This window comes from Rhopalosiphum maidis, chromosome 2 (genome assembly GCF_003676215.2).
Source record: "Rhopalosiphum maidis isolate BTI-1 chromosome 2, ASM367621v3, whole genome shotgun sequence".
NCBI lineage: Eukaryota > Metazoa > Arthropoda > Insecta > Hemiptera > Aphididae > Rhopalosiphum > Rhopalosiphum maidis.
In genome coordinates, this window is record NC_040878.1 from 34,300,101 (window position 1) to 34,323,739 (window position 23,639).

The following is a 23,639-nucleotide window of genomic DNA, read 5'->3' on the forward strand; positions in this document are numbered from 1 at the left end:
AAAACATTGATCTACAGTCGCACACTGCATTAATATATAATTATTGAAAATAATATTGTACAATTTGTTAACATTTTAAGCATATAATATATTGAGTCTTAATACTTAACATTTAAAAATATATTGTTTAAATGTATTTATAAAATATGTCACAATTGTTGAAGAAAAGGCAGATCGGGAAAAATATATATAATATTAAGACAAACAATTTAACAAAAATTTAACAGCACAAATAATAAGCATGCAAGTTTCATATAACTGGAGGAAACTCTGAATCGTCATTCAAGTTAAATCGATCTTCAGATACATCAGTCAAGCTGTCAACATGATTCTCTGCATCTGTAATAAAAAAAATTATAGTTAATCTAACAGTTATATTATATGTGATTAAATAGCTCAACATTGTAATATAATATATAATGTAATATTTATTATTTTGTCATTGTACGCATTTTGTTATCTAATGAAAAATTCACAAATGTTATGAGTTGTTATGACAAATACCTGACTGACTGGATGAAGGATGTCCCCTGAGGGCACCAGCATAACTTCCAACTGGATCTTTTAGATTTTATTGTATATACAAATACACACACAGATACAGCAGGTTCATTTGAAGGACAGCAATTTAGAGAGAAGGAATCGAGCAGCAGAAAACAAAACCAACAACGGTGTCAGTCAAACCATATTAAAATTAAGGGCTAAAGCGGCATACTCACTCGCTACCGACAGTGTGCAATCCAAGCAGTCCTCAGTCATATGGTTAGTGTCTAACACTACTGCAGGCCCAGTATCTGTTGTAAACAATTTTAGAAACTACCAGTCAACGACTCATAACAAATGTTAAATACTTGTTATAAATGAAATAAGTTAATCATTAAAACAACAATGTTTAATAAAATATTCTAATTCATAAATGTTTAATTGATATTATGTATATACAATTTTAAAATTTCACCAAAATAAAAGCAGCTATAGGACAATGTGATATATTATTTTTGGAAGCATCACTATTTTATTCCTCAAATTCCATTCAATTAATTTTGATTTGTTAGGTGTAATAACTGATGCAAGTAATGATGATCAAATATTAAACTAATAGTTTTTAATGATGAAAGAATTAAAATTACAGAGCTCAATTTTACAAACCTAAATTTTTATTAATTGAGGATTCTGTTTTCGTGTTTTTATCTAACTTGGTTGTATTGGCCTCCTTCAATTTGATTGGTTTAGGGCTGTCCACTACATCTAGTTGGCCATCCAGTCTAATACAGTTCAAAATGTGTACATTATTAATAAACATATACAAGAATCAAACAAACACAAAGCATTTGACAAACCTATGAGTACGCCAGAGAGTACATTCACCACCCTCTTCCATATCTAAATTATAAACATACAAATATCCATGGGATGAAGCAACCAGTAACCTTAAAACTTTATCAACCCTAAAAATAATAAATCAAAGTTATTTCAAAATAATTTATTTTTGGTAAATTAATTGTTTACATCACTATAGTACAAATGTTTTTTAGTCCTTGAAACGGTAGATGGATTGAAGCAACTGCTCTTCCCTGGTTGAACACATCTGTTACTTGAGTTGGTAAATAATTAGCTGATGCAGTAACGGCTTTTGACAAAAATGACATCCAGCTTTGTTGTTCGTCGGGCATTTGTGGGCTAAACAAAATAAAACAATTTTATTATTATCCAATAATAAACATACATTTTTGTTAATAGTAAATTACATTTCTTTAGTGTCATCCAATTTGAACACATGCACTGTTTCAGTATTACTTGATGAGCACAAGTACAAGCCATCAATACTAAACGCCAAGCTACAAATACTGACACAGCGTTTAACACCACGGCGGAACTCGTACAGTTTGGCACCATCAGAAATGTTAAACACTCTAATAACTGTGCCTCGTTCACTGGCTGTTGCTATTCTATTGCCTTGATGACTAATGGCCATTGCTGCCAAAGGACTTTCATGAGCTGAGATCATGGACACAGATTGCTAAAATATAATATAATTCAATATAAATTTCAACTTAAAAAGTCAACGGGTTTATATAAAATGATTACCAAATTGATGGCATCAAAAATTTGCACTTCACCAGTTGTACTTGAACCAGGATATGCCAAATAGCACAAATCACTGTTTGTAGATAGACAACAAAGTCCTGCTGGGTTTGGTGGAGTGTCTCTGATTGTGTGCAAGACCTTCATATCATGTATATTGTGTATATACAACGATTCTTCTAGGCATACAACTAATCTCTGCCAAAAATAAAAAAATAGATTAGAATTAATGCCATTAATAATTGTACTAATACATTGTAAATTGTACTTACGGCCCTATTTAGTTTCACGCCTAGAATAGTGTTTGAGTAGCTGTAGTTACATATTTCATTTCCTTTTTTAAAATGGCATACTCTTAACTTACGTGGCGACGACAAGCTGACCACTGCAACCAAGCTACTGCTGAATAGTCTCTCCACAATACAGATGTCTTCAGATTCTGTCACAAGTTTAAATATAATTTTTACAGAAGCCAATATTTTCATATAATTTAATATTTTAATTGTCTTTACCATTTTCATATATTTGGTCTAAATTATCAACGGAAGACAACGAATACAAACGATATCCAGTCTTTGTACCAACAGCAAGAGATCTGAAACAAATAATAATATATGTGTGAAATATTTATAACGATTAAAAAATAAGTTTTTAGATTCATGCCAAACAAAGAAATGTATATGTTATTCGAGTACGGATGTTTATTGTAACTAGCAATGACATAATAAGGAATTTGCTATGAACAACATAATTTTACTTTATAAAAAAAGACATTAATCACAATATCCAACATTTTTTTTAAATATAAATACTGACATTTTATAGCCAATAAACCATATTCACCACTAAAATGTGTGTACTCTTAAAAATTTCAGGGGGGAGGTTCGGACCCCTGGAACCTCACCCCAGTTAAAAAGCCAGTTCTTAATCTAACTACTATGATCACTATTCTATAATCTGCGAAGATAACTCAATAATTCAACTTTGCGGCTTAGCTTCATAAAATCATAAAAAATTTAATCAATATATTTTACTCATAATTAATATCCATTCCATTATTAATTAATGAATAATGACTAGTATCAATAAAAATGACAAATGTTATCCAAAGAATTATTATTATTTGAATAATTCAAAAAATTTAAAATCAATTTTGATTAAAAGATTAAAACAGGAAGTAAATTTAAGATTTGGTTATTTATATCAAATTTTTTGAAAAACTATTTTTAAATTTTAAAAAAGAACTTCCTGAAATCATCTGCGTGTTTAACCTATATAATATGTATACTATACAATTATACGAATTATTCTAATCATCATAACCACTATATCTTTTAAAGTTATTATTATTTCACAAAGTTAAATAATTCCGAAGTCATAAAATACTAGTTTGAATTAATATGTTATACAGCAATATTAAAAAGAAAAAATATCTTAATAATTTATAATACAAAAGGTGGACCATAAAATCTAGCTCTTATCATTTAACTAGGTATACTTAAAGATGTCAAACATTGGAATTCGAATTATTAAATGTATTAGAAAAAAATGGGAGTGGAAAAATAAACGTGCAAGTGAATCGCCCAGAATACATAAATGGATAAATATTCAATCCACCAATTTTTTTTTTTTTTTAATAATAATTAATATATTAATCAATATTATTAATTTAAATAAAAAAGCTTATGAAAAAATTAATTGTACTTTAGTCAGTTAAATAAGTTTACAAACTTCGCTTATTATAGATTACGTACACTCAAAAAACAGAGAAAAACCCTACACTAGAGCAAATTTTTCTTGAAGTTCCAAATGTATTTAAATTTGCAATTTGCCAGCCTAATACTCGGCTCTGAATATAATTACATACTTAGTTTCATATCTACCTATGTTATATTTACTAAATAACTAGACAATTCAACAACTGTTCTTTCAATGTTATATAATATATTAAAAGATAATATCATATTAGTAACAATGCATTTGTATTATTTGATGTATGCGTTGAAAAAAAAAAATCAATTTGTTTTGAAAGTATTTTGTTAATATTGACACGTGTATACAAAAAAACCTTGCATCGTGATTATGAAACATATGCACCGTCGCGCACCAAATGACCTTGATAGATGCACACTGCATAGTGCACATAATAGTACACTTGTCTTGCAGTATTTGCTATACTTCTAGTCATATTCCATTAAACCGAGATAGTTATCCCTAGTCAACTAGACCTTGGTGTTTAAAATGACGGATAAGGTAAACAAAGAGCACTGCAGTTTTAAAACATTAAGAACGCCGTGACTAACACTAATTCATCATGAATGATTTACTGCAAGTTGAAACTTATACTACTAGTATAATACACATTTTAGGTAATATCAAAAAATGGTTTATGTAGGTATGCCATCTCATATGTACCTATTTAATAATACTTTAATTTGAATCTCTATGTGATAACGTTTGAATACAATATTATAAAAGTAGTAATATTATGTTCCTGTATTCAAATATAATTATAACTAAATAGTTTTGTATCCATTGTTAATAAAACAAAAATGTAAAACATAAAAAACACGAAGAACAATATTATAAAATAATTCAAAACTCGTGATGTGATGTAATGAATATAATATATAATATATAGGTTAGGTGTATATATATATATATTATAATTAAATTACAATACTTTTTTCTTTAAATATATTTGTTTTTAAAGGATTTAAATTTATCACATTAAAATAATGTTGGTTTTTGACTTTTTTTTAATAATTTAAATTCAATAAAACTTTAAAACCATTTATTGGTAATTTGTATTAGACTAAAGAGGCCTCCATTTGGGGAGCATGTAATTCTTTCATAATGAAAATATAACTACCTGTACGATACCAATACATAACCTAATACGTATCGAACACATTTTTAAAACAAATTATTATGCAAAGTTGGTACATTTATCAATGTACATAAATATATTTTTAATTTATATTTTTATAATTTTTAAATTAATATAAATTTCCAAATAAATAGTGAACCACGATTAAAATATTAAGTATGCAAAATGAATTGATAGATAATCAACAGTTTCTATGTCCTAATAAATAATAATACATGTGATCTTAGTTTAAATAATGAAGTTATTAAGAGTTGTGTTTCATTTAAAAAAATTGTAATTCATTGTGTTCAAAAATTGAATGTATGGCATCATATTATGAAAGTATGAAAAATAATATTAACGGATATTTTATATCTGGTAATAACAATGATGAGAAAAACAGATTGAACATTGAAAGAAAAGAGTCTACATCATATATATATTTTAATATTTACATATTATGCACTATGTAAACATACCAGTTGTTATATTTTAAACACGTTTTTTTATTCATATAATTACGCAATTTTAAATTTTAGCAGTCGAGGAATATATACTATATGTTATTTGCCAACAGTTATTCTATAGTTGCTAATACTTTATATTATCAACTATGTACATTATTTTAGTTAATATTTTTATGTACGTTAAAATAATAAAATGTTTCAAGATTCGTAATAATATAAATATTGTATTGTAGCAAATAAATTAAATTGATTAGCAATAATTTATAATACATAGTTCGTATTAAATGATAAGATATATTACGATAAATATAACCAAAAAAACATTTACCAAGAGGTAAAATTAATTGGACGACATTTATCCCATATAATTTGACAAAATTATCGTTGAATTTATAAATCTTATCAAGGTTCGTCAAACATACAAAAATATATATTGACAATTAAAAGATAACCATGATGACATATTATTGTTTACTTATCATTTAACAATAATAACTACACATACGAAATACATTGTTATGAAAGAAAATTAATTATTAAGTATTAAAATCACGTCAGACTTAGTTATTTTGTTTCTATTTGCCACACGTATATTGCTCAATAAAATCACGTTCGTTTTAATACATATTACTTTTTTAAATAATAATAATAATAATAATAATAATAACTAAAAATCTCGTTATAAACGGTGTGTTGCCCTATATATTTATTTTAAATTTAATTGTTTCAGCACTTCCTATATATATTTTTAAAGGTAATTTATTCAAACCGAATTATTTTGATAAAAATATTTTGTTATCTCACAGTATTTAATCGCTTTTACGGTTACAAAATGTATATAATGTGTATATTAGTACACATTATATGGTGTGTAGTATCATTTGCGCATGTTAAAGGTTATTATAATTATTTCATTTATTCTAATCATCATAACCACTATATCTTTTAAAGTTATTATTATTTCACAAAGTTAAATAATTCCGAAGTCATAAAATACTAGTTTGAATTAATATGTTATACAGCAATATTAAAAAGAAAAAATATCTTAATAATTTATAATACAAAAGGTGGACCATAAAATCTAGCTCTTATCATTTAACTAGGTATACTTAAAGATGTCAAACATTGGAATTCGAATTATTAAATGTATTAGAAAAAAATGGGAGTGGAAAAATAAACGTGCAAGTGAATCGCCCAGAATACATAAATGGATAAATATTCAATCCACCAATTTTTTTTTTTTTTTAATAATAATTAATATATTAATCAATATTATTAATTTAAATAAAAAAGCTTATGAAAAAATTAAGTGTAACTTTAGTCAGTTAAATAAGTTTAACAAACTTCGCTTATTATAGATATACGTACACTCAAAAAAACAGAGAAAACCCTACACTAGAGCAAATTTTTTCTTGAAGTTCCAAAATGTATTTAAATTTGCAATTTGCCAGCCTAATACTCGGCTCTGAATATAATTACATACTTAGTTTCATATCTACCTATGTATATATTTACTAAATACTAGACAATTCAACAACTGTTCTTTCAATGTTATATAATATATTAAAAGATAATATCATATTAGTAACAATGCATTTGTATTATTTGATGTATGCGTTGAAAAAAAAAAATCAATTTGTTTTGAAAGTATTTTGTTAATATTGACACGTGTATACAAAAAAACCTTGCATCGTGATTATGAAACATATGCACCGTCGCGCACCAAATGACCTTGATAGATGCACACTGCATAGTGCACATAATAGTACACTTGTCTTGCAGTATTTGCTATACTTCTAGTCATATTCCATTAAACCGAGATAGTTATCCCTAGTCAACTAGACCTTGGTGTTTAAAATGACGGATAAGGTAAACAAAGAGCACTGCAGTTTTAAAACATTAAGAACGCCGTGACTAACACTAATTCATCATGAATGATTTACTGCAAGTTGAAACTTATACTACTAGTATAATACACATTTTAGGTAATATCAAAAAATGGTTTATGTAGGTATGCCATCTCATATGTACCTATTTAATAATACTTTAATTTGAATCTCTATGTGATAACGTTTGAATACAATATTATAAAAGTAGTAATATTATGTTCCTGTATTCAAATATAATTATAACTAAATAGTTTTGTATCCATTGTTAATAAAACAAAAATGTAAAACATAAAAAACACGAAGAACAATATTATAAAATAATTCAAAACTCGTGATGTGATGTAATGAATATAATATATAATATATAGGTTAGGTGTATATATATATATTATAATTAAATTACAATACTTTTTTCTTTAAATATATTTGTTTTTAAAGGATTTAAATTTATCACATTAAAATAATGTTGGTTTTTGACTTTTTTTTAATAATTTAAATTCAATAAAACTTTAAAACCATTTATTGGTAATTTGTATTAGACTAAAGAGGCCTCCATTTGGGGAGCATGTAATTCTTTCATAATGAAAATATAACTACCTGTACGATACCAATACATAACCTAATACGTATCGAACACATTTTTAAAACAAATTATTATGCAAAGTTGGTACATTTATCAATGTACATAATATATTTTTAATTTATATTTTATAATTTTTAAATTAATATAAATTTCCAAATAAATAGTGAACCACGATTAAAATATTAAGTATGCAAAATGAATTGATAGATAATCAACAGTTTCTATGTCCTAATAAATAATAATACATGTGATCTTAGTTTAAATAATGAAGTTATTAAGAGTTGTGTTTCATTTAAAAAAATTGTAATTCATTGTGTTCAAAAATTGAATGTATGGCATCATATTATGAAAGTATGAAAAATAATATTAACGGATATTTTATATCTGGTAATAACAAATGAGAAAAACAGATTGAACATTGAAAGAAACGAGTCTACATTCATATACATATTTTAATATTTACATATTATGCACTATGTAAACATACCAGTTGTTATATTTTAAACACGTTTTTTTATTCATATAATTACGCAATTTTAAATTTTAGCAGTCGAGGAATATATACTATATGTTATTTGCCAACAGTTATTCTATAGTTGCTAATACTTTATATTATCAACTATGTACATTATTTTAGTTAATATTTTTATGTACGTTAAAATAATAAAATGTTTCAAGATTCGTAATAATATAAATATTGTATTGTAGCAAATAAATTAAATTGATTAGCAATAATTTATAATACATAGTTCGTATTAAATGATAAGATATATTACGATAAATATAACCAAAAAAACATTTACCAAGAGGTAAAATTAATTGGACGACATTTATCCCATATAATTTGACAAAATTATCGTTGAATTTATAAATCTTATCAAGGTTCGTCAAACATACAAAAATATATATTGACAATTAAAAGATAACCATGATGACATATTATTGTTTACTTATCATTTAACAATAATAACTACACATACGAAATACATTGTTATGAAGAAAATTAATTAAGTATTAAAATCACGTCAGACTTAGTTATTTTGTTTCTATTTGCCACACGTATATTGCTCAATAAAATCACGTTCGTTTTAATACATATTACTTTTTTAAATAATAATAATAATAATAATAATAATAACTAAAAATCTCGTTATAAACGATGTGTTGCCCTATATATTTATTTTAAATTTAATTGTTTCAGCACTTCCTATATATATTTTTAAAGGTAATTTATTCAAACCGAATTATTTTGATAAAAATATTTTGTTATCTCACAGTATTTAATCGCTTTTACGGTTACAAAATGTATATAATGTGTATATTAGTACACATTATATGGTGTGTAGTATCATTTGCGCATGTTAAAGGTTATTATAATTATTTCATTTATTTATAATCATCTACGTCATAAATCATTTACATTAATTTCCAATAGGATCATAAAATATAAGTTTATATTTTATATAATAATATATAGCCATGTAGGTCTATAATTATACAATGAATTGGTCGACCTATAAATATAGAAGTTAATTCTCGTTATATATTAACAATTAACAACAATAATTAGGTAAATTAAAGATCTTAGTGACAGGCAAGATTCCAGGGACAAGGAATAATTCAGCGCTCCAAAAAAATATAAAGATACAAAGAAGAGTCGAGATACCTCTATCCGAATAATATATATATTATATATAGACTATACGATAATTATATACTATTATAATAATTTTAGAACTATATATAAGTATATTATAGACTTACAAGCTATAGCTAATATTACATTTTAATCCGTTACATTACCAAGATCTTACACACAGTTGCGTCTAATGTCATAAATTTATTTAATTATTTCATCCTTATTCAGTCATTTCAGGTTACGTTAGAAAACGATAGATACAACACTTGTATTGAAATATTTTGCTTCCCGAATTGCATCAACAACATTATACACGCAGATATGAAAACACTAATTTTATTAATAAGTTACTAAACTTTATATTGAGTGAGAGCATGCTCATTGCTCGGTTTACTCTGTAATTTCTTTCAATAATTAATTTTTTCAAATTTTATTTTTTGAGATTTTTAAGTATACTCTCTTTTCTCTGAAACTAATCATCCGATTACCTTGATTATTATTTTTTTAATGAGAGAGTACATCACAGAGCAGGTTTTAAACCTATTTTTAGTTCAATCAGTTAATGAAAAATTCAGTTATTAATTTTTTTGATAATCGGAAAATACGTACATAAAGATATTTTTTATCCGTGTTACCAAGCTATTATTAGAAATTAGTATTTTAATGAATAGTTGATGTAATCAACGAGTACAAAACTTTTTCGTTGATTTTAGTTCATACTTTTGAGCTATTGGTTTTTTGTCCAAAAAGAAAAAGACAATTAAAATTGAATTGTTCCAAAAAAAAATTTAAATAATTTAAATAAAAAAGCAACGCTGAGTGGAACAGCTATGTAAAATTGATATGTCGGATATAACATCTATATATTTGCATCAAATCAGAAAACCAAAAATTATTTATCCTCACGCGTTACGCTAAATGTTGGCATTAAGGAATAAAATTATTCAAATTTATCACGAATGCATTTTGTATGGGTAACGAAGTGCACGAGAATAGCAATAGCTAGTTGTTAATAAAGATAACTTTTGAGAATGTTGATGTATCAAAATCTAAACTCGAAAGAATAGATTTTTTGAATAACTAAAATTTAGTTCAAAAAAAATATTAAGTCCATGATAATGGGTTTTGGAAGTAGTCATTGGGTCATTAGCTACTTAGTACATAACATTTGAAAACTTGTGATTTCAACTATATTAAATCAATTATTACAAATATTTTATATTTTTGTAAAACCATTTTTAAAGATCATTATTTTAACTATTATATACATGTTCATAACTAAGAAAAAAAAATATTCTTTCGAATTTTAAACATTTTTAAAAACATCATCTGCTTCATCATGTATACTAGATAAAAAGGTAGATTCGAATTCAGAAAAAAGAGTTGGTCTTCGCAGAAAATATGGTCCTTCCTTAAATATTCTTAAAAATGTATTATTTAAGTAAAAAATGGGGGTGATTATGCTTGGTGAATCATTTTGCGTGTACCATTTCGAATTCCTCATCACGTTGAAACCAAATTATAATTTCACTATAAAAGATCCCTCGAATATTTTAAATAATATAACCGTTGGCTGATGTATCTATATGATTGTTCTTTTATTTACAATCTCTAAGGTCAACTGGTCAATTACATAACTATATAACAAGTTTTCCACACTCAATGTACCTATATCATGAGAACCACTGAATAAAAATTCACAATTTAATGTGCAGGTGTGTATAATGGCTGTGTAGGAATCGAAAAGCTTATAACCCCACGCACGGAACAAAGTAGAGATATTTAGGGAAAGTATCACTATATATCGTTATTGTTTTATAATTTATACATATATTACCTACATAGCAATACACACAGGATAATAACGCGAAAAAACATAGATCGCAGACCTATACAATAGGTATGATGATGGCTGATTATTATATTATAAGGCTGACGTTTAATAAATATTGTAGTAACAAGTAACGACTATATCAATGTGTAAGCTAAATAATAATAAGGTAAAATAAGTTTATTTAAATATTTTAAATTCTGTATTCAATTCATTCTGCCGTACTAGTAGACTGCTGACTGCTGTTGTATATAACATAATATATTATAATGCATTTTATACAGGTAGATACAATATTTATTGGTTGATCGTTTGTAAAATTGCATAATTAGATAGATGGCGAGGTAAAAAAAATGACTCATTGTCAGAAAAAAATTGCTGAAACCATTATAATAACAATCATCAAACCTTGGGTTTATAAACCGTAACTTTGGGCGGCGTGGAAATAAAACAAACGACGATCAAATATTATTATATAGTATGGGCTGGTCATACAGAGTGTAGTTGTACCTACCTACATATTACATAGTATACGAAGAAAATGATATCGATACGTATAATATTATTTGGATCGCATCAAGCGGTCATTAAAGTGTTAAAAACTGCTGAAACTTAGGACATTATTATATAGAATATAATACATTAAACATATCGTTATCGCCAAACACGCGATTGCGACGGATGTTGCGAGTCTGCACTTTGCAGTATGTGTATATAATAATACATAATTTTTAACAGCACACATATATTATGATATTATATTGTTGTGTAATAAAAAAACACTAATGTATCAATCACGCCCTTTCCAATAAATGCCGTCACGAAACGGTAATTTTTTTATGTTTATTTATAAATTCATATACATATATTATAATAATAATTTATTAATGTTATAAATATTAAAAAATATGGATTCAAATATCAAGTATACTATAGGTATAATATCATGTACAAAATCGTACTTGCTCAACACTTTTTTACCAGCTGTACCAAAACTGAAATATTTGAGTTCCAGAGCACCGGTCGACATTAAATATAATACCGATATATATGGGTAATATATGCACGTGCGATACGCCGATTCACGGTATCGCAACGACGAAATTTGTTTTTTTTTTAGCACATCGCGCGTAACTTCGAACTGCCGTTATTTTAGCCGGAAATTTGTCTCACGCTACGTACGACGAGGTTTTGTAATTATTATTATTTAATGCACGATAAAAACGAGAGGACCGGAAAACCGGAAAACTATTGTATTGTTATGTTTCTATAATGAAAAAAAAATAGTAATACGACAAACAATTAATAATTACAACGGCACGACGACAATTCTGTAAATATCATCACACTACGACGTCTACAACAGTGCAGTTGTACCTACGCACCGGCGGCCGACTATATACATATAGCGATCTTCGTGTCGAACTGCAGCATGATATCGTTTAGCACAGTTTTAAGCACTTATTAGTTATTGACCATGGCGGTGCGTCGACTGTTACACGCGCGCACACACCCACAAACACACGCGCGCGCGCACACACACAGACGCACATACGCGAGCACAACCAGCACAGTCGGTCGCGCGTATAATAACAACAATAACAATTAACGCCAACGTGCTCGTCTGTGTGATTATGTTGTTATATATCAATTACTGTATTATCGTTATTATTATTACCGTTGTTGACGTGTAATGAAAACTACGCGTCATGAGATACCTAATTAGTAATATACACACATCACACTGAGGTCTATAACATGTGAATTATTTTCAACCGCGGACTACGATATAATGGACTGGCATATTAGTTATACGACAAAATTAGTTGTTATAGTTTATGTCGTTCGTCCAGCGATAGGATTTCGAATCACCGCCGCAACGCGACAACACAGAACGATACGACCGATACCACCGTCGTGTTCCAGCAGCGGACCGAAGTTCGAGCGCGGGATCGTGCCACGTAAAGTCGTAGAGATAGCTATTCTAGCGGCGGCAGCGCTGGTGGGGAGCGGACGGATAACCGAACCGCGAGCGAGACGAGTGCGTTCGGTGTACAGCCGCGATTGTAACGCGATATCACGAAAATACACCTATCGTGCCGACGGTGTTTGTTTGGCCGATTTTTTCGTTCTGACGAAAAAAAAAACGCAATTCGCCTGAATGTTGGAATTTCGAAGGAACGCCCGACAACACCGCGGGTCGGAGCCTATGGTGGGGGCTTTGAGTGATGCGTTTTGTCGTTGTCGTTATTGCGGCCGTCATATTATTATTATTGTTATTGTGCCGGCGCGGAGAATCACTTTCGCCCGGTGATGCATTGGCGCGAAACTTGACCTCCAACCATGACCTGGTTAAGACACGTAAACGAACGTGGAACGTGTAATTTATTTTGAACGCGTTGCAGCCGCCGCTCGACGGGACCGGACCGCCTTGACGTTTAAAAATGGGCGAACAGCTGCTGCTTGTCCGTCGCATTACATATAATATAGTTATAACTATTATGTTATTATCGCGCCGTGCCGTCGTTATTCTCGAGCAAAACGCACAAGCTCCACCGCCGCGTTGTCCATTTGTTTCATAATACATTGTACATACTTGGCACATTACTGTAATAGTGTGTATATATTATATCATAAATTGTTGTAATGTTATACACGAGGTGTGCGATCTGGTAACACTAATTTTCACGGTCAATTTTTTTTAAATATAGTTAAATATAATAATGTAATATGTTTATAATTTATTATTGTAATACTTCATAAGACCAAACTATAATGCTATACTATAAACATATAATTTTAATAGAAAATTAACATGACCAGTTAAAATTTAAAATGTTTCAGAATCGTCGATGTTATTGCCCCGATAATCGGTTACACAATTTATACTTTTGTACCAATAATCAAGCACTAATAAAGAGAAGGGGACTTATAATAAGACTTGAGATATTAGGGGCCACTAATTTGTAATATTTTAATTATTACATATCAAATATTGTTTGTAAAAGAAAATACCCAATACCTACAACCTACTTTTAATTCTTAATATGAAAAAGAATAAAAATATAACACTTGATATTCCCAATTTCTGTCTGGAAATTTAATACTATTACTAAAATGAGAAATTTATACGAGATGATAAAAAAGTATGCTTCAACAAAAGCTAAGAAAATTATTTAAATTGAATACTTCTATTATGAAATATATTTAATGTAAAAATAAAAATACAACTAGAAAATCTTTTTTTTTATTGAGGCCTCAATTAACTCAATACCTATTATCAAATGAATATAATATGCAATCAGTCGTTGTTTACCTCTGTTGACTGTTAAGCATATGAAATATATATAACAATGGAATGCAGTTAGAACTTTATTTTATTTTCAATCAGCTAAAAAAGTTGTTCAAATAAATTTGTCACTGTAAACATACATTAATTGGTTAGGGCGTTTTAATAAATTATATTAAAAAAGCATTTTACAAACAAGACTTAATTTATTCATTTCAATTATTATTAATTTTATTTAATGTTTCAGTGCAACCCATTTAAATAATACTTCATATTCCTTAAAACTGTAATATTTTCATTATACATGATATTCCGCCTTCTATACTAAATTAATAATAGGTACTCATAGATTATGAACCATAGAAGATTTATCAGTAATAAGTAATAATACAAATAACTAATAAGTAACAACATAGAGAACTACTTCAAGTACCACTTGTAAAAATTCTTTATAAAAATATACAACAACATAGTAGTTTTTTCTCGTAAGTAATGTACCGAGTTACTGTATTAGTTATAGTATAGTTTAAAGATAAAGGTAAAATATTAGCAATACTAGTGGCATAGCTACCATGATAGCAGAGGCTACATCCCTTGAATGCTAAATTTGATTATCTGTTAATCTTAGTGGGTTTGTTGGATTAAACATATTATAACTAATAAGTGATAAATAATTATAATAAAAACAAAATTTTAAAAATATTTTGTTGAGCGCTAAGTATAAACGGCATGGGACACACAATTTAGTTTATCTCAGAGCTCTCAAAAAATTGGCTACTAAAAGAAGTTGAACTATACATACATAATAATAATTAATAAATAAATATTTACTTTGATACATATTAGTATATTACCTACAAGATATGAATTTATGACACTATTCATTTTGTAAATATTCATATCATAATCTTTACAAAAAATAATACCATCCATGAAATACAAGTTGAATAAATTGTAATAAGTCATGAATATTTCAACTTGTATTTTTTAATTTATTGTAATATTTACAAAAATAACAGTAAATTTAGATAAAAAAAAACACCATTGATAATGATTTATGTTCAATTATGTTTCAACTATTAAGGTGGATAAAGTAAAGGTACAAACAGAAAATTAATTATTTTAAAAAGTTCTTATATTATTAAAAATAGTTTTATACAAAGATAAAATACCCCGTACAAACAACACAAAAACTAAAGATATAATGCTAATAATAACTAACATTAATTTTATTAATTTTGTACTGTAATTCATTAATTTCAATAATTATTTTAATTATATTAATATTTATTTTAATAATTTGATTAAAATGATAATTAAAATAAATAATATATAGGATGGTACAGAATGTGTTCTCTGAAAAAATAAGAGAAAACATTTTTTAACTAAATTCTAATCTTTTTATTAAATATATGAAATACAGTCTGTCTTTTTTATATGAATTGATAAAATACATTTTAAAGTTTAAACACTGATATTCTTATACAAATTTAAAGTGTCTACTAAAATGTATGTATAATTAAAATTATTAATTTATAATAATATGAGTTGATATGAAAGCAAACTAATATAAAAGCCCAAAATTAACTTATATATATTAAGCAAATAAGAAATCTAAAATTGTAGTATTCAATTACAAAAATCTTAGTTCGAAATAAGGTTTTTATAAGTGGTTATTTAATTCATAGTGAAAATATTAAAAAAAAAAAATGTATAATTTAAAACAAATAAAAATATGTCTAAGCGAATGTCTGTGTAAAATAAGTAAACCATCAAACATCATTAAATTGTCAGCTTTGTATTTTATTCAATGGATCCTTCATCGTGATCTTGTGAATTTCTATTACCATTATCATTGCTATCAAGTTGCCATTTATTGGTTTCAGTAGTTGGTTCTGGTGGAGTTTTAGGTTTGTTATTAGCAATATGTTGTTGATCTTCACCACTACCAGAATAACGTTTTCTATATTCTTTAGTAGAATTTTTTGATCCACTACGACTCTTACTACGGCTACGGCTACGACGATTTGGTGAACCAGAGTAACTGCGCCTTTCATAGTGTCGATTTCTATCGTATTGTCTAGGTCTGTAATGGAAGAATCTTTGCCTTCCACCACCTCTTTGACCTCTATTATTCCAGTTATTATTATAGTTGTTATAATTTTGTCTGTGAACATATCCTCCACGATGTTGGAAACCACGATTCTGGAAACCACGATTATGATGATTTTGGTTTTGAAAACGTGGTTTATAGTAAGTACCACGGTTACGATTGTTGTAATATGGCATGCGATTACGATGATGCATGGAACGAGAACGTGAACGCGAACGAGAGTATGAACGTGAAGATGAACGAGAACGATTTGAACGTGAAGACGAATAACGTCTATGCCGAGGATATGATCCTGAACGACTCCTAGTTTTTGACTTAGATGCCTCTTTGGGTTTCTTTTTAAATGGTGACTGACTTGAACGACCTCCAGAACTTCTACTTCTTGAATAATTAATGCGCCTCTTAGATACTGATCGGCTACGCGATCTTTGCTTGTTATTAGGACTTAAATAAGATTGCTTTTGTTGAAACTCCAGATTATTAATATTATTTTCAGAAACTGGATGAGTTGATGGAGGTAGATTAAAATATCCTTTGTTGTTTGTATCATACAAAGTAGGAAATGTATGCTCTGCATTATTAGTATCATTATTATTGGATGACTGTGTTCTCATTAACTCGTGATTAGTAGGCAGCAAACGGTTGTTGTCCCAATTATATGGTAGACTATCAGTTGTCTCCTTTTTCTTGACCTTAACAAAAGTGGTAGTCGTAGTAGGTAATTGCATTTTAAACTTAGGTGTTGGAATCAATGATGGATCTTCATCATATTTGTAAGTATTTGGCATTTCTACAATTTCATTTGCTTTAAACATATCTGATTGTTCATTATCCTTATCGATAACATTTTGATCGTTGGAGGGTTTATCTTGTTTTACATACTTTTTAAAGAATATATTTTCTTTTAAATTTGATAAATTTGATTTAACACTCTCTGGATCGGGGAGACTGGATTTTTGGATAACTTGCTGTTCATTATCAAATGATTGCTCAGTGAATTTGTGTTTTTTTGATTTATTTTTTTTATGATGATGTTCCTGATGATCCTTAGCACTTTTCTGCTTACCTTTAGAATCTTTTTTCTTGTGTTTATGAGACTTCTTTTTATCTTTAGATTTTTTGATTTTTCTATCTGTCTTTTTTTCTTCATTTTTCAAGGCATAAGCATCTTGTAATAATTTTTGAATATTAATTCCAATTTGCTTACTTTTCTTAATTTTGTTTGATTGACTTAAAAGTATTAACTTTTGGATTCTTTCTTCAATATCAGTTTCTTTTTCTGTACTCAATTGCTGAGATTGAGAATTTTCTGCAGGAATAAATGACGGATTACAAGGTAATCCACCTCCATTTGTATTACTTCCATCCATCATTGCCAAGCGCTTACTAAACGGTGATAAAGATCTTTCTTTTTCTAATTTTTGAGAATCATTGCCAGATGAACCATCACTTGAACTATCAGAAGAAGATGAGTGATCAGAATCACTATCGGAGGAACTATTACTTTCTTCATCTGAAGAACTTCCTGAACTTGAACTATCACTTGAACTGCTATTGCTATGATTAGAACTGCTACTACTACTTGCTGATTTTTCTAAATCAGTATCAATTTTCTTTTTTGACAAATTGTCATGTGCATTTATAGGTATTGCTCTTCCAACTAATAAAGTTGACTTAAGATATTCAATAGATGCTTTTGCTTCGTCATGATCAGGTATTACGTGTAAGCATTCTTCATAATATTGTAATGCTTCTTCTAACTTATTTTGTGATTCTAAAGTTCTAGCATACCCCATTAGAGTTTCACCAAGATACTTACGACCATTTACATGTTTTGGATTAATTTTTAAGGCAGATTTGAGATCTTCAATTGCTTTTTGAAAACGACTTAGATTGGCATATAAAGCACCTCTAGCTACATAAGCTTCGACATTTAAAGAATCTATAGTCAATGCCTTATTTAAGCATAAAAATGCTTCAGAGTGTTGTCCAGCTTTAAAATATTTAATTCCATCGGAAACACTTTGAATAGCCCATTGAGCAGACTGAACTTTACGAAGTTCTAATGCAATTTCTTTTTCTGGGAAACTCCCTGACAAAGAAGGTATAATTGAATATCTATCATCAGACAAACCTGTTATTAACTCTAGGTTACAAATATTTGATGGATTTTTAAATCCTGTAGAATTTTGTAACATTGAGTCATATGAATCATCATTTTTACCAGCATGAAACAATTTAAATGTTTGAGGGCAATTGTCCATGTTAAATAAGCCAAGCAAGTCTTTATACTTCTTGTGGCATTTAATTCCTTTTATTCCACAAACTAATTTACAAGCTTCAGGTACTACCTCTAATACTTCACAGCACAAGTTGTCCCCAATACTAAGACCAGGAATAGATGCTTGACAAAAACCGCGGACATTAATATCAGAAACACACCTTATAGGTTCAGTATAAGTGCATAATACCTTTAAAATTAATCCAGAGATATTTTTTGATGATATTGAAGTAATTATGATTTCACCTTCAGAGAGTTCATTTAAGAAATGTTTTAACTTTATCTCTTTATTGATATATCCGAACACTTCATACGGTGGCATTACAGTAAATGAGTTTATTTCAAAGTCTTCACATTGTTTTTGTTTATTGTTAGCCAGCAAATCAACACTAAAAAATGCCTTAGAATTATTTGCAATAAACTTATGAAGTTTCAACTGTTTTTCGTTATCCAAATCATTAGAGATACTATGTCCATTTGCATAAGCTGGGAAACTTAGGGTAGAAAGTCCAGTAAATTCTCCAACATCACCTAATTCACTTCTTAGTGCTTCTTGTAATTTTGGCCCGTGAAATTGAAGAGCAGTATACAGCAAATCTTGATCCAGTTCAACTTCCATTTTTATCTGAAAATAAATACAAATTAGATTATTTTAATAACAAAAAAACAAAAATAAACTAATGTTGTAAATATAATATTTATAAAAATAAAACATCTAAAGATAAAGTTAAATACATAATAAAGTAGAATATTATTCATTATTTAACAAAGCAATGCTATATTATTTATTGATGCGTGATACATATTTAATATTTATATTACTAGAAAAAGGCCAGAAGTTGATCAACAAGATATAAAATAAAATAATTAAATTAATATAGACACATTCAACCGTGGAGAGAATAGTATATGAATCATAATAATAAGAGCTACTGAACTTTATTTTATTATGACACAAAACCATGGTAACTCAATTTCCTTAAATTGATTTGTTCACATTGTACTAAATTAAAAATTGTGTGTTAACAAATTCTAAGTTTCTGAAATAAAATAACATGTAATAATTAAGTATATATAATGGTATTTTTCACTTCAGTTTTAATCAAGAGTTTGAAAATAGTTGTATTATTGTTGTTGATCAGCTTTGCCTCACAAATATTATACTAAAAATGTAACAAAATTCTAACAGTTTTATTTATTTATTTCTTATTGGTTAAATGTAAGATAAAGTTCTATAAAAAATAAAAATAGGTACTTAAACTGTTTTTACCTGGAATATTCTCAGTAATAACGATGAAGTGAATAATAATTTTTTACGTAGATTTGATTACAACCGAAAACTTGGCACTAATTAAATAATAATCCAAAATCATATTTTTGAAAAAAACATGAAACCACAAAAACATGTTCATTACAATTTAAAAAAAATATAATTTTGAAAAATAACTTATCACAATTTTAATATCTCTAGATTAAACTCAAGTGAAAAATGTTTAATTACTTTCACTAATTTGATAATATAATGAAATCATTAGGTACCTAAATATTACCTTGTTTTTAGGTGTATAATATTTTTGATTAAGTTTCTACCATCATTAAGTTAACATTAATTTTATATTATTCAATTATAACAAGAATTAATAAAAAAACAAAACAAACAGCCTTATAAAGGCAATACAAATTAATACAGCCTGTATATCATACTTCAATAATAATAAATAATACAGTTTTCATATTTGTTATCATGGTTACGTGACATATTTTTGAATTTAAGTACTTTCAAACGAATTAACTTTTAATAAACACACCCAAAGTAATAAAATTAAATTGCCTACTATATTATTTTTTAATATTCATATAATTAATTTTAAATTAATTGGATACAATAATACAACTTTACTCAAATTAAAGCTTAAGGAAATATAAAAATGTGAACTTTAAAATGTAAATAAAAAAATCATACAAAAATATATAATTTAAAATGGAATAAATGATCAATTTATTTTTAAGATTAATACTCATAATAACCTATAATAGAGAACATTCAATTACTCAATAAATAGCAGATAAGGGCACATAAGTGTGATTGCTTTGACTATCATAACTGATCACAAACATTAAACTATAAACAAATTAATTTATTAAAATCGAGATTTACATAATCTTATAAAATATTTAGGTTAGATGTAAATTAATTAAACATAGCTAACCAAATGTATTAACCAAAAATTAATATATTTTTGTAAAGTAAATAAATAAATATTACTTGTATAGGAAAATTATTTCTATTGATAAAATTCAAGAATATATACTCGTGAAAACTGAAGAATACAATATTATGTAATATTTTATTAAGTATAAAAATATTTTCTTTACCTACTTGGTTAGACACATATAAAATTAATATTGTTAATATGTTAAATAAATTGACATTCTGTTTTAAAGGCTAATGAATACATTAGAAGCTTATGCAAATCTTTAATGTATTATTCAATAGTTTAGATAAGATAAATATATAGTCAGAATCTAATCACTTCACTTACAACCATTACTTTTAAATTAATCAACAAAAAATGAACAAGGAACAACATTATTGTTATAATATAGTATAAACAATATTGGAATCAATATTTAATTTAAGTATCCATGGTAACACTATTATTTAATGCCTAAATAAAACAATATATATTAACCCTATATGTACTATGAAGTATTAATTACATTTTACAGTAGTACTATGTAAAATTGTAATTATGTTTAAAATGTATTACATAAAATACTTAATTACCTAATCTATAATGTCACATACATATTATGTGTCATATTATCTTAACTATAGTTAAGAATATTAATTGAATTAAAACTTGTATAGTACATACATAGGATAGATTATGTTAAAAAAATAAGTAATATATATAAATTACTATGCAAACAGATTCAAATTTTTGGTATTTATTGTAAATAAAATCAAATATAGTAGTAATATAGTAGCAATTATTTGTATCTTGGTGACATTTCATATAATTTTATATTTTATAATATTAATATTTATATGAAAATAATAAACACTATCAAAATTACAACATTAATGTTGTAATGGAAATAATTTTTTTTTTTTCATTACACCTATTATTTACTTAGAATTACCTACCTAACACAAATTGATTTAGCACTATGTTTACTGATGACAAAACAATGTATTACATTTAAAAATACAATAACCTAATTAATAGCATAAACAATAGGAGCAGCAAGTTGACTTCAATTAATGTCAGTTTAATGAAATAAAACTTAAGCAAATAAATTATAGTTATTAAAGGTTGCAAAGTGGATAACTCATGTGAACTACACATTCTGTATAATTATAAGTAATGCAGAATATGGCGCACAACGGTCTTTAAAAAACGCATTTACAATGTACATTTGTATCATAGAATCTCTTACATTGTACCAGACAAAAATATATATAATGCATCATTGGCCGTTACAGTAACTTATGTTAAACATCATATAGCAGACAATACGTCTGTTGGGTCATAACGACAAAAATAAGCACAGTGGCGGGTCAGACATTAAGCGGCAGCGCAAAGTCGCGCACTTATACTTGGAAGAAACATTTACTTACGTGCTGTCTTGGTTAAAGTTGATAAAGTACAAGCGTTCGTTCAGATCAGAATTTGAGAGGTTCATTTAGCCTGAAACATACCGAAAGGTTTGTGATGTGATCATGCGACAAGAGAGCGGGCAGTGGAAGGGCTCCGAGAGTGGTGGGGAGGGGTTGACACTTGAATGTAAACAGAAGTTTTTATTAACATTTTCTGATTCGATTTGACGAACGGGACGCCGGCATGACGGGAAAGAATAAAAATCGGATCCGTTCGTGAAATACTGCGCATGACCTTGGGCGACTATTGATAAATTTTGTCGTCGAGTAAACAACGAGCGCGCGGCAATCGTTTTCCTCGTATTACTCACCAGCGATTCATGAATCTGTTGCCAAGATTATGCGGGTTTAAACCGCACGCACAGTGTGTAGTCTATGTGCAGACGATCCGTCTCGTCGCGCAGCAAACGTACGGCGACGATGGTAAAAAAACGACTGTTTAATAAAACGATAATGGTCAAAAAACACTTTCGATGAGCGACCACGCTAAACGTGACCGAGTGCGGGCAGAACAATAGAGAATGAGTAGGCAATAGCCAGGAATCGCGGAATGGGATACTCACTCGATAGTCAATACACAGCAGATGGTCCAATAACAAGAACGACGAACAAAAACAGTAGTCGGCGCACAAAATGGTCATACACATGGTTACAGTGCTGACAACAATGGGCGCGTTGTGTAGGAGGTGTGACCGCGACAGGTTTTACAAAAAATGCAATATCGCGTTCTTTAATTTTGATTTAAAAAATATCACAACAGTCAAAAATACAGCATGGCCGCATGGGATAATATTGCCGATATTGGTTTTACACTAATTTGTCGCTTAAAATATCATAATTGATATATTAATTATTAAATAACAAATATCGAAATAAATAATCCATGATTTAAGCTTGCAGCTGGTGCTATTTAGCTGCCGTTACAAATT

At 27.8% G+C, this 23,639-nt stretch overlaps 1 protein-coding gene across 5 annotated transcripts; it reads right to left on the bottom strand.

Annotated features, from left to right (window-relative positions):
• Positions 1–17: 17 nt before the first annotated feature.
• Positions 18–23,316, bottom strand: LOC113555232 (WD repeat domain phosphoinositide-interacting protein 2). 5 transcript variants are annotated; one of them, XM_026959620.1, is made up of 12 exons: positions 23,022–23,310; positions 22,672–22,741; positions 2,598–2,680; positions 2,358–2,524; positions 2,089–2,283; positions 1,749–2,020; positions 1,510–1,680; positions 1,341–1,448; positions 1,150–1,265; positions 720–794; positions 505–561; positions 46–339 (listed from the first exon to the last, which is right to left on the bottom strand). In XM_026959620.1, exons 2-12 carry the CDS (start codon positions 22,734–22,736, stop codon positions 251–253), a joined length of 1,398 nt encoding a protein of 465 aa, XP_026815421.1. In that variant the 5' UTR covers positions 22,737–22,741; positions 23,022–23,310; the 3' UTR covers positions 46–250. The 5 variants fall into 5 exon arrangements, with proteins under 5 accessions (XP_026815423.1, XP_026815420.1, XP_026815422.1 ...); XM_026959619.1 differs by lacking the exons at positions 22,672–22,741; positions 23,022–23,310 and adding an exon at positions 12,326–13,449 and having other exon boundaries at positions 43–339; XM_026959621.1 differs by lacking the exons at positions 505–561; positions 22,672–22,741; positions 23,022–23,310 and adding an exon at positions 12,326–13,446 and having other exon boundaries at positions 44–339.
• Between the last annotated feature and the right edge of the window lie 323 nt (positions 23,317–23,639).